This window comes from Coturnix japonica, chromosome 15, assembly GCF_001577835.2.
Source record: "Coturnix japonica isolate 7356 chromosome 15, Coturnix japonica 2.1, whole genome shotgun sequence".
In the NCBI taxonomy this organism is placed as follows: domain Eukaryota; kingdom Metazoa; phylum Chordata; class Aves; order Galliformes; family Phasianidae; genus Coturnix; species Coturnix japonica.
In genome coordinates, this window is record NC_029530.1 from 6,190,440 (window position 1) to 6,205,152 (window position 14,713).

The following is a 14,713-nucleotide window of genomic DNA, read 5'->3' on the forward strand; positions in this document are numbered from 1 at the left end:
GCTTGCAAGGCTCCATGCCTGACATCTGCAAGCATTTTGCAAGCTGAGTACTTTGCAAGTGGAGAGCAGTAAAGGAGACCCCAGGGCAGACACAGGGGTGACCAGGGCATGGCACAGGCCTGTGGCATCACTTAGCTCTTGAGTAGTGTATATGTGAGCAATGAACACGTGTTGGGGTGGCGTGTCCCACCCAATGTGGACAAGGGGTGGGAAACTGAGGGAGCTGAGGTTGCATCATTCAACCAGGGGAGGCCAGGATAAGTGCAATGCCAGATGAAAGCCACTACATCAAAACTGTGCTTCAAGCAGTGTAATATCCCTTGATGTATTCTCTGGAGATAATTTAAAGAGGCGATGCAGCCTATTTGAGGATTTGTACGCCATATGTTCGCTTTTTTGCTTCTGAAGGAACAGTATGCATTTATACAGTTTTAATATGAGATATGTTAATTTCTGACAGCAGTGCTGCTGGGCTGTAAGCAAGCTGGAGGGTGGCCCAAGAGCTCGTGTGGCTGAACTGCTCGGCTCTGTGCCATGCAGCACAGGGATGAGCAGTGACATCCACCCTGAGCTATGGCCAGCACTTCATACATCCTTGACAACCCCTTTCTTGGTGTCATATGTGTGTAGCAAATGAATGGGATGAATTTTGTAGTGGACCAAGGTTGAGTGGCTCCATCTCAGGAAGGAGGTGGTGGGTGCAGAGGGGGCACCCAGCTTGCGTGGTGCTGGGGAGAATGATGAGCAGCTCCTATGCTGGAGCAACATGGGCTGAAGCAGCTCCAGAGCATGAGTCCCAAGTAAGGAAGGTGTTTCCCCTATTTTTCATGTGTGGATGTCCCAAACGATAGCTTTATAACAAATGGAAGAAAGGTTTTTTTGTATCGTAGGCTCTTTGGCATTGGTTGCTGCAGGATGTTGTAGCCAGCAGTGTGAGCAGATGGAAGAATGAGCAGGGTCACGAAGGGCTGGGGGCTGCTGCCTGCAGCATGGGGCTCCTCATGCTGTGGCCCCAAGGATGGTGTACAGGCATAGGCAGCACAGGAATGGGGGCTCTGGGGGCAGGTGCTGGGCTCATCCCCCTCAGCACCACTTGACATCCTTTGCTCAAGCTGATAGAGCTGCGGCCTTAAGTGCATGGCAGTAAATCAGAAGTTATGGCTTATATCGTGTTTGTGAGATGAAGTATGCCAGAATTATAATTAAAAAGGCAGGCATGTAGTCTTGGGGATTAATAAAAATAACTTACTAGGCTGACCATGGCCTTGGGGAAAGGAAATCTGCACCCAGACCTGGATATAATGCGGCAACTGGGGTTTGTGAGAAGGCAAATTGTAAATCCCAGTGTGGTGGCTGTGCTTGGCTTCAACTAATCAGTGGTGGAAACATTAGAGAGGAGTCAATATGAAATGCAACAAGCAGAATAGGAGAGGCAAGGTAATAAAGACGAGATCAGCACAATGAGCTCTTCTGTATCAAGATGCCTTTGTCTTACACAAGCACCCAGCGATGACAAATGAATCTGCCTCGCACTCACTCCTCAGTTGTACACATGAGATGTTTCCTGAACAAACAGCTGTCAAAAGCCAGGAGAAGGAATATAAGGCTATTACTGTCTGGGTAGCGCACAGAAAGGAGAGACTTGATTAACGCGTTCTTTAATTCTCTACTATTTAAATGCTTGTACAAAATGTTGGACAGCAGGGCTAAGCCTCACTAAGCATGACACATAGCAGACTTGTTATAAGCCTTCCATTTTTCATTAGGAAGCAAATTCCAAACTCGATGGGCTGATCCTGCCTCTCGCTGCAGAGCATCCCTGCAGAGCTGCCGACCCTGACGTTCAGGCAGGGACACCCCAGGGCCAGGCACAAGGCTGGGCTCTGCCACGCTGATTATAATTGCGTTGAAAGCAAATCATTGCACTGAAAGCTGGGAGCTTCTGTAGATGATGGCATGGTGAGAAAATCCTTTTCTGACGGAAATGAGGCCAATTTCTTCTCTCTCCCTGGAATGGAGTTATCTTGGCTCTATTTATGAGTTACCAGGAAAAGCATCCGAGACGTACTTTGATGCCTGGTCATGTGTTGCAGTGCATGTGTGGATTTTATTGTATAAATGATTTCAACTACCATAATTGTAATCATGTTAATTGCTGTGTAATCTTCACTAATTATTGTTGTATGTCATTTGCTTTGGTGTGAATGGCATATTACGGTGTCCCGTTTGGCTCGCAGATGCCTTCAGAGTTCTGCATCAGGCCCTATTTTTTGCCCATGACTTAGGGAAATCTCTGACACCTGGTGCTTTGCTGGGTGGTTTCAGCGTGATTGAAGCATGGACAGAGGATTGCTGCAGGACAGGGCTGACTTGCATTCCTGCCTGGCTTTTTTGGAGTGTAATTAATAGAAAATGAGGTGTAGCTTCAGTACCTTTGTGGCACCAGGGTGTGCAGCAGCAGGGGATGAAGTGCTGGTGGGGTGGCTGGCGGCAGCCAGGAGCCTTGGGGATCTCAATGGAGCACAAAGCTGGGAGCTGCAGCAGAAAAGCGTGTCAGCCTCATTCATGTTCTCCCCGTGAGAAACGCTCAGTGTGATATTTTGATCTCAGATACGGATCTTTGTGGTGGTACCTCCAGGTTTTGGCAACATCGCTTCCTTTTGAGGAGAAGCGCTAACAGCTTTTGTTGGAAGGACTCAAGTGTTGTAGGTGCTGGAAGGAAAGAGAAAAAAGTGTCAAATGCTGAGCAATCCCCGCAGTGATTTCCTATGGCACAGCACACAGCTGCCTGCACAGCACGGCTAAGCTTCAGCCCTTCTGTTGTGGGACAGGGGTTGGTGAGCTTGGGGCAGAAATGGCCCTTTGCCACCCCCTGGTATCAGGTTGGAGCTGGGGGGAAACCACTGTGCTCACTGCTGCCACTTTGCTTCAGGCTGTAAAGATTGTTATAAAAATAGTAACTGTCCATCTTGCTGAGCAGGGCGATAAATAGCAGAGTGTGGACCGGTTGTGTTACAGCCCATTAGGGTTTCTTACCTCTTCAGTTCCCTTTTATTTCAGTCTTAAAAACCAAAGCAACACGCTGAAGCTGACTGTTTAATTTATGGAAGTCGGTCATGCAGCAGTCAGTTTACAATATTATTTAGAAGCACAAGAAATGATTGGAACCATTTCCATACAAATTTGCTCTGAAGGATTACACTAACTATTTAGGTAAGATGCAATTTAGGATCCTAAAACCCAGCATTACCAAAATGTCTGAAGCCATTAATCAGCTGGACGCCGGGTGCAGCGACACGGGTGAGTCCTGGAGGTTGCTGTGTACCATGAGATTAAAACTGTGGTTAATTCCCTTTGCATTGGATAATCAAACAGTTCAGACCCAGTGATGAGCTGCAGGCACTGGGGACTGGGGGAACATAGAGTGTCTCTGTTATCCCATTGCTCCTTCAGTTGCTTCCCTTCCCTGGCCGTGGAGTTTGTCTTCAGTCCCATGTAAATTATTTCACGGGTCAGCAGAGCCCGTTCAGAGCTCGTCCGGTGTTGTCACCAGGATTATCCACTATCACCCCGTTCCCTTGGCAACCTGAGCTTTCCCTGGGCAGGATGCTTTATTACTGCCGATGGAAAACCTGATGGCTGCTCCTACACTCCTGCTGGGCTCACCGAGGTTTGTTTGTATTTGGGTTCTGCTGTTTTTCTTTGCCTTTTCCTCTCTCTTTCCCTCTTTTTGGTACCAGACAAGCTTAGACCCAGCCAGCCTTCTCCCTGCAGCCAGTTTTGGAGTCCCCTTGATGCTTTCTGACCCTTTGATGGGGGTGCTGATGGGGTCTCTGTGCCTAACACCAACCACAGTGCTCGTGTGTGCCCGTGTTCCTGGTCTCACCATCACGTGGCTGGGAGCGTGCAGCCTATAGATAGTAACTGGCTATCATTGTGCTAAAATTACACCACGCATAGCTCTACAGAGACGCTTCTTTGTTTCAGATGTGCCCTGGCAGCTTGGCCCTTCGCCTTTCCCTGCGGTGGCACAGGCAGAAAATACATATTTTTAGCTGAAAGATGAAGGGGTGAGGGTGCAAAGTGTCACACCTGGGGTTTAGTGACACCGAGGCCACTGTGACTGCAGCCCCTCCCCATCACTGTGAGGACAGGAACAAGCTTGATGCAGAAGGCACTTTTGCAGCGTGCACTAGGAGGTGAGAGGGCATTTGCTGTGGGAACACTCCCCAGCTCCTGTCCTAGAACTACTCAGTGCCACTGGACACTTTGGTGAGGGACCAGTAGTGCCCAGGGGAAGGAGGGAGTTCTCATGTTCCCACCATGCAGCCACTCTATCTCCATCCCTGTTACATGAGGCTGGGAGCAGTGTCACTGTTATAGTGCCAAGGAGCAGGACTGGTGTCAGGACCATGGCTGGTCCTGGCCACGGACCCGCTGAGCTCAGTGCGGAGAGATGAGCCATGCTGTGATGTTGGTGCTTGCTGTTGTTGTTGCCCTTTCTGCTGTTCCACGTCTGCACTGTTTAAAAGCTACAATCCTGGTAGCAAGAGCCATCTGTGCTGAGCTGATGCCATTCCCTGGGTAGCACCATGCAGAAGGCTCCGTGAGCCTACTGGGGTGAGGGCTGAGTGTTTCTGGGTCAGAGTCCTGTTAGCACCAGTGGGTGGTGGGTCTCACCCTCGATGAGCACGTGGTGCCCACACCATGACGTTTGCATCACGGCTGCTTGCAGGGTGAGCTCCCTCCCCACACGATCACTCTCACTTCTGCTCACTTCTGACAGCTGCTCTTCAACGAGCAGATTTTTTCCCTAGTTTGCATTCGCTTAAGGGATGAAACCATGTGCTGTGGGCATAGGGCAGTCCTGGTGTTGCCTGGCAGGGAGATATGCTGCTGTCCTGCTGTCCTCAGAGCCCCTCTGTAGGGCAGACCCTGTATGGAAGCAGCTCATCCCTCAGCTCCCTGCCCACAGCCATCCTTTGTGCTGCTCCTGCTCTTCCCTGTGGTCTTTGCTATCCGGAGGAGCACCCTGCAGTAACATTAAGAAGCACTTGGTTTGTTCAATGAGTTGCTTTCATAAAATGTGAGCATAAATTTGGCTTAGGCAGAAAGAAAACAAACCCTATATATTGCTATAATATGATGAGAAAGGACATTTGGAGGTGTGTGTTGCTTTGGCAGAGTTAAAGTGGATGATGCCATACAGTGTATGCCACAGTTAGCTGGATTTGTTTTACATATTGTTATTTAAAGACGAAATCTTTGGGCACTGCCGAACTTTTAGATGCTGCCATGAGAGTTTTCTTTCTGATGCAAGTATCAGCTTTTTGCCCCATTGGATGGCATTACGGTGGCTGAAACTAATGGCACTCTGTTGTGCAGGGGGAGCAGAGACACCACCGAGCCTGCAGCCACCCGGCCGGGCTCCTCCTTGAGCACGAGATCCGTCGATGCTGCAGACATGGGGAAGGCTGTGAGCCCTCTGCTCAGCGCGAGGAGACGGGAATATGGAAAACCTCCTTCAGACAGCACGGAGCTGACGAGCCCGATGGATAAACCCAGAGCCAGATCCCCACTGCCCAGCGCCTCTGCTGCTCTCTCTGACTACGTGGGGGAGCTGCGAAGGAGGAGGGTGGCAGAACGGGAGCCGGGCCCCCTACTTGAGGACCCCTCGGCCCTTCCCATCTACCGCACCACTGGAGCCGCAGCCCTGCGGCGCAGCAGGTCTCGCCTGGGGGATGCAGACACCGAGCTGCCCCCCGAGGTGAGCGATGGAACCGACAGCAGCCTGCCTCGCTCCTCCAGCCTGCGCAGCCTGACCCAGCAGCCGGCCGAGCCCACTCTCTCCCCAGTGCTGAAAAGATCCTCCAAATTCGGCTCGTGTGATTCCCTCCTGTTGTCCATCGGTGGCCCTGAGCTACTCGGGATGAAACCATGGAGGAGCCGCCTGGAGCCGTCAGCGGAGGAGGATGCGCCGGGCTCCGGGTTGGGAGAGGGGCCAAGGGGAGACCCCTGTGCCTGGAAGATCCCCACACTTGGCTTTGAGAGGAAAGCCAGCCCCGAGCTGGAGGAATTCCTCCCTGCCATCCGCAAATCCCGCTCCACCAGCAGCCTGGCCAAGCCTGGCAGGGACAGGAAGGACGGACACCGGACCCTGACTGTCCGCTTCCAAGATGAGGCTGTGGTGGGAGATTCAGCCTCCTCCAGGAGCAGGAGTGTGGCACAGCCTGGCCTGGCCCCCAGAGGAGACCGCTCCGACTCCTCCTCATCCTCGGGCTCCATCCTCTCCTCCAGGAGCATCGACAGCATCAAGCAGCAGCCGTGGAGATCAGATGGGGAAGGCTGCAGTGGGAAGGGCAGCGCTGAGAGCAGCGGGGAGAGCCACCGGGCAGAGGCGGAAGGGAAGGAGGATGACGTGAGCAGCATCATGAGGAAGTACCTGGGAAAAGAGTGAGGTAACAGCACCGAGCTGCGAGCCCTGAGTGCTCTAAGCTCAGAGAGCTGATGGCAGCTTTATCCCCAAGCTGCTGCCTGGGCCCACACTGTACCCCTGGAGCTGTGTCCTCTGGATCCTGCCACACAGCTCCATAGATAGCCCTCAGTCCTGTGTCCACTGGGTCTGGAGCTTCCTGCCTGGACACCAAAGGTGACCCCTACCACAGCAAGCAGCTCCAGCTCCCAGTCAGACCGTGTCCTGTAGTTAGCAATTGCCTCTGACAACCACTTCGATCCAATTTTCGGATTACAAGTGACACTTGGAGAATTAGGATTTATTACTGCAATCCAGGTTTGAAAGCAAAGTCCCTAATGAATGCGCCACGACTGTAATTAAGTGTTTAAAATAGATTAGGAAAACATTTTGTAAAACCATTGCCTTTAGACGAACTTATTGGGTGTCAAGCTGTGACCAAATTGACTAAGCCAACAGAAGAAGGGAGAGCGTGTTAATAAAACATTTCTTTCCAGGAAGCAAAATTTACATAATGCAATGTCCCACTTTCCACAAGTCTTTATGTCACTATAACGGCAGTAACTGGACTCTGTGCTGTGCACAAGTGAGGAGCTGCCAGCAGGCAGAATCCCATCCCTCTTTTAGAAGGGCACCTGATAGGAAATATAGCATTTAAACCCCCTGCTGAAAGGGGTCCCCAAAAGTCACGAGTGTTACAGCTGATGAGACTTTTGGCTGCAATCACAGCACAGTTTCTGCACACTCCTGCTCTGTTCTGCTTCACCGTGGGGGTTCTCAGGGTCAGCACTTTCTCCTGCAGCCTCCTGGCTGCCCAAGGTGCCTCGTTCCATTGTAGCACTGCTCAGAATTAAGCAACACAGCTGAAGTTGAAGTATTTTTGGGTCTTGGTGTGAAATGCAGTAATCGGAGTGGAGCACGAAGGCCGGTCAAACTGAGCTACACCTTGATGAGCACTCAGCAGAAGCTCTCGCTATATACGCTTTTCTTCTATTTTTAGTTTCCAGAAGCTGAGTCTTTATCTGAAGTTTTATAATTCCATTCATAACTGAAGCCGGACACATCAGTGGTTTCATGACCGTTGCCTGCTGGGACATCTTATGGCCACATCCCACTGCTATGAAGGACAGGACGCAGCACCTGTTGCAATGGGAGGCTGTATTTCCATGTCTGCTTGGTTTTTACACAATAAAACTTTTGCTTCTTCACCCCAAGCCTCTTCCTCTTGCATTGCATGTCCATGTGGTGTCACTACATATGTGGAGGGGTGCGGGGTGCTCCCAGCTCTACTTCTCAAAGTACACCCTTGAGAACCTCCCACCATACCCCCTGTTTGCTCCTGACCAGCTCTTCTTATGGTCATAATCCTCTTCCCTAGAAGAGACCCCAGACTTACTCATCTATGGGGTATTTGTGGCAGCACTCTGCTCCCCATCAGTGCTCAGCTGGAAGGCTCTTACTGTGTTGCACAGCCCCCTGTGACCTTTTGGGCTGCCTTTGGAAAGGCATATTGGGCAGCATTCAGCATTCAGTCATGCTTTTTGGATTCCTCCCATTCATTTCTAATTTAAACCAAACCATGGCAGCAAGAAACATTTTCCTTGTCACAGATGAATGCGAAACCTTCATCCCTGGGTTCTCGTCAGCAGTTTGCTCAGGCCCCATGTGCTCTGTAAGCAGTTTCTCACTCCCAGCAGCGCTGCAATGCCAGCAGCACACACTGATACACCACTGCATCCCAGGCACAAGGTGACAATCCCTATGCACACATCAGCACAGGCATTCCTGGCCACTCACGAGCTCTCTTGGGGTGGCACATATCACTGTGTGTGCCATTCCAATTAGTTCAGATGTTTGCCCAGCCTCGCACTGTGCTTTGGGAAGCGAGGGTCCTGCTTTTGGATTACATTGAAGTACATTCGCAGCAGTCCCTGCAGAGCACCCATGAACCACGTTCTTTGCGAGCGTGTTGAAATCTCTTGGAGCTCAGAGCAATCCTGCTCAGAAACAAATGTACAGTTGTTGTTTTTAATCCCCTTTTCCCCCCTTGAAACTGCAGCACACTGTGTAATCATTACAGCCCCTGTAAGTTCACGGATGAAGCAAAAGACATCTCTTCTCCAGTCCTCTCTGCATAAAGCAGGCAGCACAAAGAGGCAAAAAAAGAAGTAGTTTACAGAAATCCTGCGCTCCCTTCTGTGCTTTCAGATGCAAAAAGAAAAAGCAGAGATGATTGTGCAGTTTGGAAGAGAGATCTCTGCAGCCTGCCCTTCCAGCCTGTAAGGATGTTTCCTTAATACTGCTCTCCAACAAAAACTGCTGGGAAAAATCTGACTAAGCTGCAGTAGCCAAGCTTGGCAGGGATGAGAACTTACTTAGAATCATGAAGGTTGGACAGGACCTCAGAGATCATCAAGTCAGACTGCTCCCTGATGAGCCTATTGGTCAGAGTGCTGCTCTAAGTGCCATCCCAAGTCTGCTCTCTGTCTGACCCACAGACATGGGATGGGTGAGGTGTCAACCTGCAGCTCATTCTCAAGCTACCATCACAACTCAGTGTGCTCAAAGAGCTGCATAAACTGCTCATTATTGGGTGGAGACAGCAGGGATGATTCCTTTGACACTGAGCTTTGTATCTGGAATTACTACACCATGCTGCTGCGGTGTTTGCTGAACATTAAGTTGTTGCTATTTAAACCTGCAGAAGGAAAGCAGATTTGTGTGTAATAATATACAGGGCTCGCTGGTTTTTTTCTTCTTTCTGCTTTTGCTTTGCAAGACACAAAGGAAATTGCTCTGTCACTTGAAATGGCTCTGCACATCCTTTAGCAGGAAAAAACGGCGCTTAGACTGGAGATTTTCAGCCTGTGTCCGGAGAATTGTTTGCCCTTGAAACCCTCAGTGCAGCAGAGATCTGTTCTCACTGGCAGTGAGAGCAATCTGTCAGCTCTGGCCAGCAATAAATCCATGGCTGCACATTGCAGGGTGCAAAGTGCTTTCTAGCTGCACCGTCCCTATTGCACGCAGACACGTAACCAATGGGCAGAGCAGCAGGTCTTAGCTCGGGGTAGTTTATAGCCTGCAGTGGGACGGCAAGAGTTATTCTCTTTGCCCCTGTATTTCAGCTGCCTTCATCCCAGAACCATTGCTTTGTTTTTTGTGCTGCCTGAATGTGATGCTGCCAACACAGCTCGGGGCTCCTGCAGGCTCCAGGAGCACTTGGCTTAGGGACATCCCCATGTGTCATCCCTGGAGGTGGGTATGTGCATCACCCCATGTGCTGCTGGGGTGAACAAGGAGTCCCAGTGCTTCCTATGGGGCTGATGCACGGCAAGGAGGTGCCTGCAGATCAGACAAAGGAGCACCAAGCGACAGAGGCTGCCAAGTTTCTAATTAACATAATTAAAACGTGCTCTTTTCTTCCAATGGATGTGCCTTTCTGCAAGCATCCATCAGAGAAATGAGCTCTGTAAAGAGCTCCTTCCTTTGCAAGACACTCATAATTCAGGACTGACAGTGTCCACATCCATCCTGTTGCTGACTGTGGTATTAATGGATGCTGGCCTGGCTGTTCCTGTACTGTCAAATGTTCCTGCCTTGACATGTCCCTTCCCTAATGGATGAAGAACTGTGAGCTGTGAGCTCGTGTGCTACCCTGCATGGGTCACCAGGGCAGGTGTGTTCATTCCCATGGGGGAAACTGGGGCTGGCTCCTGTGCAGAGGAAGCAACAGGCTCTGGTAGCAGGGAGATGCTTTGTGCTTTCCTTCTACGCTCTCAGGGAAGTCAGGGAATCACATTTATAACGCTTCCTAATTATGAGCAGGGCACGTAAGCTTCTTTCCAAACAAATAAGCTGCTTTCCCCCCGTGCCTCCATCCCAATCGTCTCTGGAAATGCTCTGTTTTGATACTTCACTCTTCTTAGTGCTACTGCAGAGGGGAAACTCCTTACTGCAGCCTGGCAGAGGGATGCATGGAGCTGCTGGACTCATCCATTGCTGGTGGCCCCAAGGAGAGACAGCATGGGGGCACTTTCCATGTCCTCGCTGCTGCCATCTCACCCAGTGCTTCACACCTATTGGATGCACCGAGTTAATACTGAATCGCTGCCTTGCACAGAGCCTCTCTGCCAGTTAAACATGTCCCATCCCCTGCAGGTGACCATCAGATGGGTGTGGGGATGTGCCCTGCAGCAAAGGGGAGTTCTGGGGCTGTGTGAGGACAAGCTGCCTCGTGGCAGAGCAGAGTGCAACCCAGCACGGCCACGGCTCTCACGGAGCAGCGCTGTTTCTCCCTGACTTGCTGTCAAGCTGCTCGTCTGACTTGAAAGTGATGTATTTCTTTGAATTGCAGCCCTGAAAGAACAGCCAGAGCTTAATTACAGCAAAAAGGGCCTTGTGCTTGTGCGGCACATCACAAAGCAGCTGGTGAGAAAAGTTTCCACAATAGGAACCCTTCCAGAGTGACGTCCTGGCATCAGGGGGCCCTGGAAAAGACACAGAATTTAAAGGGAAGAAGAAAAAGAGCAGAAGAAAATAACCACACCGAGGATCATTTGCATTCCTATTGCAGAGCTTCAGCCTTGCAATACACCGAGGGCATCGCATTGCCATTCCCAGGCGGTGGGGCAGCAGCGCTGAGCTTTGCAGCCCTGCATCCAGCCCTCCCCTGTGCCAGGGCTGAGCTCTGCACCCCTCAAACCCTTCGACTCAATCATCGCTGATCGTGGTTCGGAGCCCCAAACAGCCCGCAAATTAAATTATTTATTCATCTAAAATGTGCTTACAATCGCAAAAGGGATTCACTTAATTGAAAGTGCAGCCAGCATTTTAATAAAACCATAAAAGGGTGAAACGTGCATAAATGGAGGAAAAGTGTTTAATCTCAGAGAGATTGCTTGATGTTAGAGAGCGCATTCCGCTCCCAATATAGCTAAGCAAATAATATTGAGATCCCACGAGCAAAGAGATATTTTTATCTTTTCGCTCAAGCCCTGGGTTTAAATTTGACATTATAATTGTGAATTATGCTAGTTCATTACCATAGCTACAGAAGGCTTTGGCCAGCCCGCAGATCGTGCTGCTGGTGACTGTCGGTGTGCTGTGCCTTCATCCTGGAGCTGGGGACTCCCTGCTGCAGCTGTGCCATGCGCTGTGGGCACACCGTGCATGCAGGGTCAGGGTGGGAAACTGCCTGTGCTTGGGTTGTCATCACTTGGATCATAGCTGTGGGATGAACCTGGCTAATGAAGGTTACACCTGGTTGATGTGCAGCACCCACCTGCCTTGGCAGTTCCTGGGGCAGTGCTGGGTTAGGGCCAATGTGGCCCCATGCTCAGCCCTACACCAGGTCCCATCCTCCGTGAGGGCTCTGGGAGCTCCCAACAGCCCATTAATCCTTTTTCTTGTTAATACCACAGAGCAGCTTGTCAGGGCTGCCTGCTTTCTGATGAATAATACAGGGCAGCGGGGAGGCTGCGGGGAATTATGTAGCAGCTTTAATTAGTGTGGAAGTGTGGGACATGGAGAAGATGGAATGGGTTGAGGATGTGGGGATGCTGCAAGGTGTCCTGGACACAATGTGCTTCTGGAGAATTCACTGCCCTATGCAGCCTCTGACAAAGGTTTGTTCCTATTATGGGATAGTCATGGCCATGGGAATTCTCAGTAGGACAGATCCCTGCTCCTGATGGATCCCACTTGGTGCACAGTGCCCTGGGAGCTGCTGCTGCCGAAACCCAGGTGTAGTATTGTGACCGGTGCTAACACAGCTGAATTACTGTGGGGAGAGTGAAGACAAGTTCTGGCTCTCACTTTTATAGGGATTAACCGAGAAGCACGCACAGAAATCCCCCAACAGCATGGCTTCATGCCCTCAGTGCAGAGTGATATCACTGCTGGGCCTCAGCAGCTCAATGCTCAGTGATTGCTGGAGCATAGGGCAGCAGCAAGAAGGTGTGTCAGGGTGTGCAGTGTGGGGGCTGGGTCTTGTCCCCACCCCATGAGCCTGGCTTAGGCTCTGCCCAGTCTGTAAATCCCTGGGGATCTGGCAGCGATTAGGGGCATTAGCGGCAGCCAAGCAGGGGTGACCACTTTGACTTTGCAGGTGTGGAGCCTCCTGTTGCTGGAGAGACCCTGGAGGAATTGCTCCAGCATTGCCTGATGCTCCTTTGGCTGCTGGGCTCACCCCAGATCCTTGAGCTGGAGGAGAGGAGCTTGCAAAGGACGATGCGCCTTCAACCTCTTTATTAAGCAAAGCACAGTTCAATTCATCACAGGGCTCACTCAGCCGGTGTGCACTGATAAAAAAGAGATGGGCAACTTTGGATCAATCACCGCAGCTCACAGCTGAAATTCCACACTCCTGTGTTAGCAAAACTCACAGCTGAACTGCAACACAACCAGGCTGTCTCTGAGGCAACGTGTGCCATCACAGCCCCGAGGAACTCACCCTGCAGCATCAGAGGGTGGGCAGGAACACAGCAGCAGGAAACTCCTCTCTGAAGTCTGCTCCCGGGGAAGAAAGCCATTATTTAAAGCCATTATTTGTTGCGTGGGCTCTCCTGCAATAAAGCAGAGGTGCGGAGGTGTGAAGGAATTACTTTTGTATTTAATCATGCAGTAATTACAGGAGCGTGATTGACTTTTCTGCCTGGTCTGTGGCAGCAGGGGCAGTCAAACGGAGGAACTCAGGCCTCAGTGCTTCAACCACCTTCACCCTAATGCTGCTGCTAATGTGGGGTGCAGCAGGGTTGGGGCTGACCTCTCAACACAGGTTCCCTTTGCTGCTGCCAGAATGAGCCCAGCAAATCATTCCCATCGCAGGGTGCACGTATGCAGCGTGACTGCTGCTTGTTTTTTACCAGCCCAGGAGCCGAAATGAATTGCAGCTATACAATGAAGAGTCACTTTATTGCTAAGGCATTAGGCAAAGCTAATGTAATCTGAACTGATATTGAATACAAATCCTTGGCTGTGAGTCACCCTGCTCTTACATTGTGTTCTGTCGCGGAGGAGCGGCGTGCCAATAGAATGCCAGGCACTAAAACAACAAGGAGGAAACATGCTTTTCTTTCTACCCGTGAAAGACAGCCATAATGACAGCCAAATCACCCAATCATTGCATTAATTAATAAGTATTTGCAACCTCCTGAGATTGATTGGATCATTATAACACCAAGTGAAGCCTGAAGAAGAATTCCTGGGGGAAGACCATTCTGATTTCACGTTCATTTTGGCTCTCGTTCACGTGCGGGAAAGGCAGCTCCAAGCCAATGCGGTGCAGGAGCCCACAGAAGGTACAGTCCTGCATCTTTCTCATGTCAACCATTCCTACAAGCAGCACGAGACTTTGCAACAGCCCTTCCAATCCCAGCCCCAGGCACACGGTACCCAATACACATGGTAGGTGCTGCCAGGAACATTTCCTTCTCCAGCCCTGATCCTCTGTCCCTCCTTTACAAGGCAGAGAGGGGATGGGATCCTGCTCAGCAGAGCATTTGTTTTGCTGGAGATGATTACAGATGCCACATTTGTGCACAATGCAAAATTAACCACCATAATAGCATTTCGTACTGATGGAGTATCGTTCATCTCTGGATAAGAATGCATTCTCACTGACATTGATTAATCTCTCCCCCTAAACATCCCTTCAAGACAGGTGCTATTGATGCACAGTGCTAGGCACGACTTAGAATCAAGCATGGGCTTGTGCTGAGCGTGGAAATTTCTGCTGCTCACTGTACCTGAGGTCAATGCTAATGCAGTCCTCGATCCAGCAGCCAACTGGAGCCACAGAGTCCTCCTTTCAACACGTAGGGGTGGAGAGGACAGGAGCAGTGCTGGCATCCATCCCTGCAAACCTGGGACAGACCCTGTGAGAACCAAATAAAGGCCAAATCAGCTGCGAGGTACAGGTGTTCCTAGGGCAATAATCCTTTGTGCTTTGTGAGCTCACACATTGCCCATCCCCACCACCACCAGGAGAGACCCCATAGCCCCTGGAGCACCAGCACACCCACCAGTGTACCCCAGAGCCACAGTGCACAGGGCTTCCGGCCCCCTCCTTCCAATCCCCTGTGTAATAACATGCTGCCACACTTGACAGCTTCCCTTATCTGCTGCCAGGCTGATCAGTTCTGGCTGTAATTTCATGCTGTTATAGGCAATCACACTTGTAAAGCAAAAACCATGTCTGTGTTTCATAGCCAAGAACGTGAAGTCAGGTTTAAAGCACTGAAG

The 14,713-nt window shown here is 50.7% G+C and overlaps 1 protein-coding gene and 1 long non-coding RNA gene across 2 annotated transcripts in view; one reads left to right on the forward strand and one right to left on the reverse strand.

The window, feature by feature from the left end:
* Window positions 1-7,686, forward strand: part of MYO18B (myosin XVIIIB) — a 42,688-nt gene extending 35,002 nt beyond the window's left edge. The window contains 2 exon segments of the mRNA XM_015878443.2: window positions 5,386-6,458; window positions 7,473-7,686. Coding sequence (XP_015733929.2) covers window positions 5,386-6,457 — 1,072 coding nt within the window. The 3' untranslated portion in view covers window position 6,458; window positions 7,473-7,686.
* Window positions 7,687-10,879: 3,193 nt separating this feature from the next.
* Window positions 10,880-14,402, reverse strand: LOC116654126. Its single transcript, XR_004309060.1, has 3 exons — window positions 14,218-14,402; window positions 12,924-13,035; window positions 10,880-10,959 (listed from the first exon to the last, which is right to left on the reverse strand). It is a non-coding gene; the product is annotated as an uncharacterized LOC116654126 (long non-coding RNA).
* Between the last annotated feature and the right edge of the window lie 311 nt (window positions 14,403-14,713).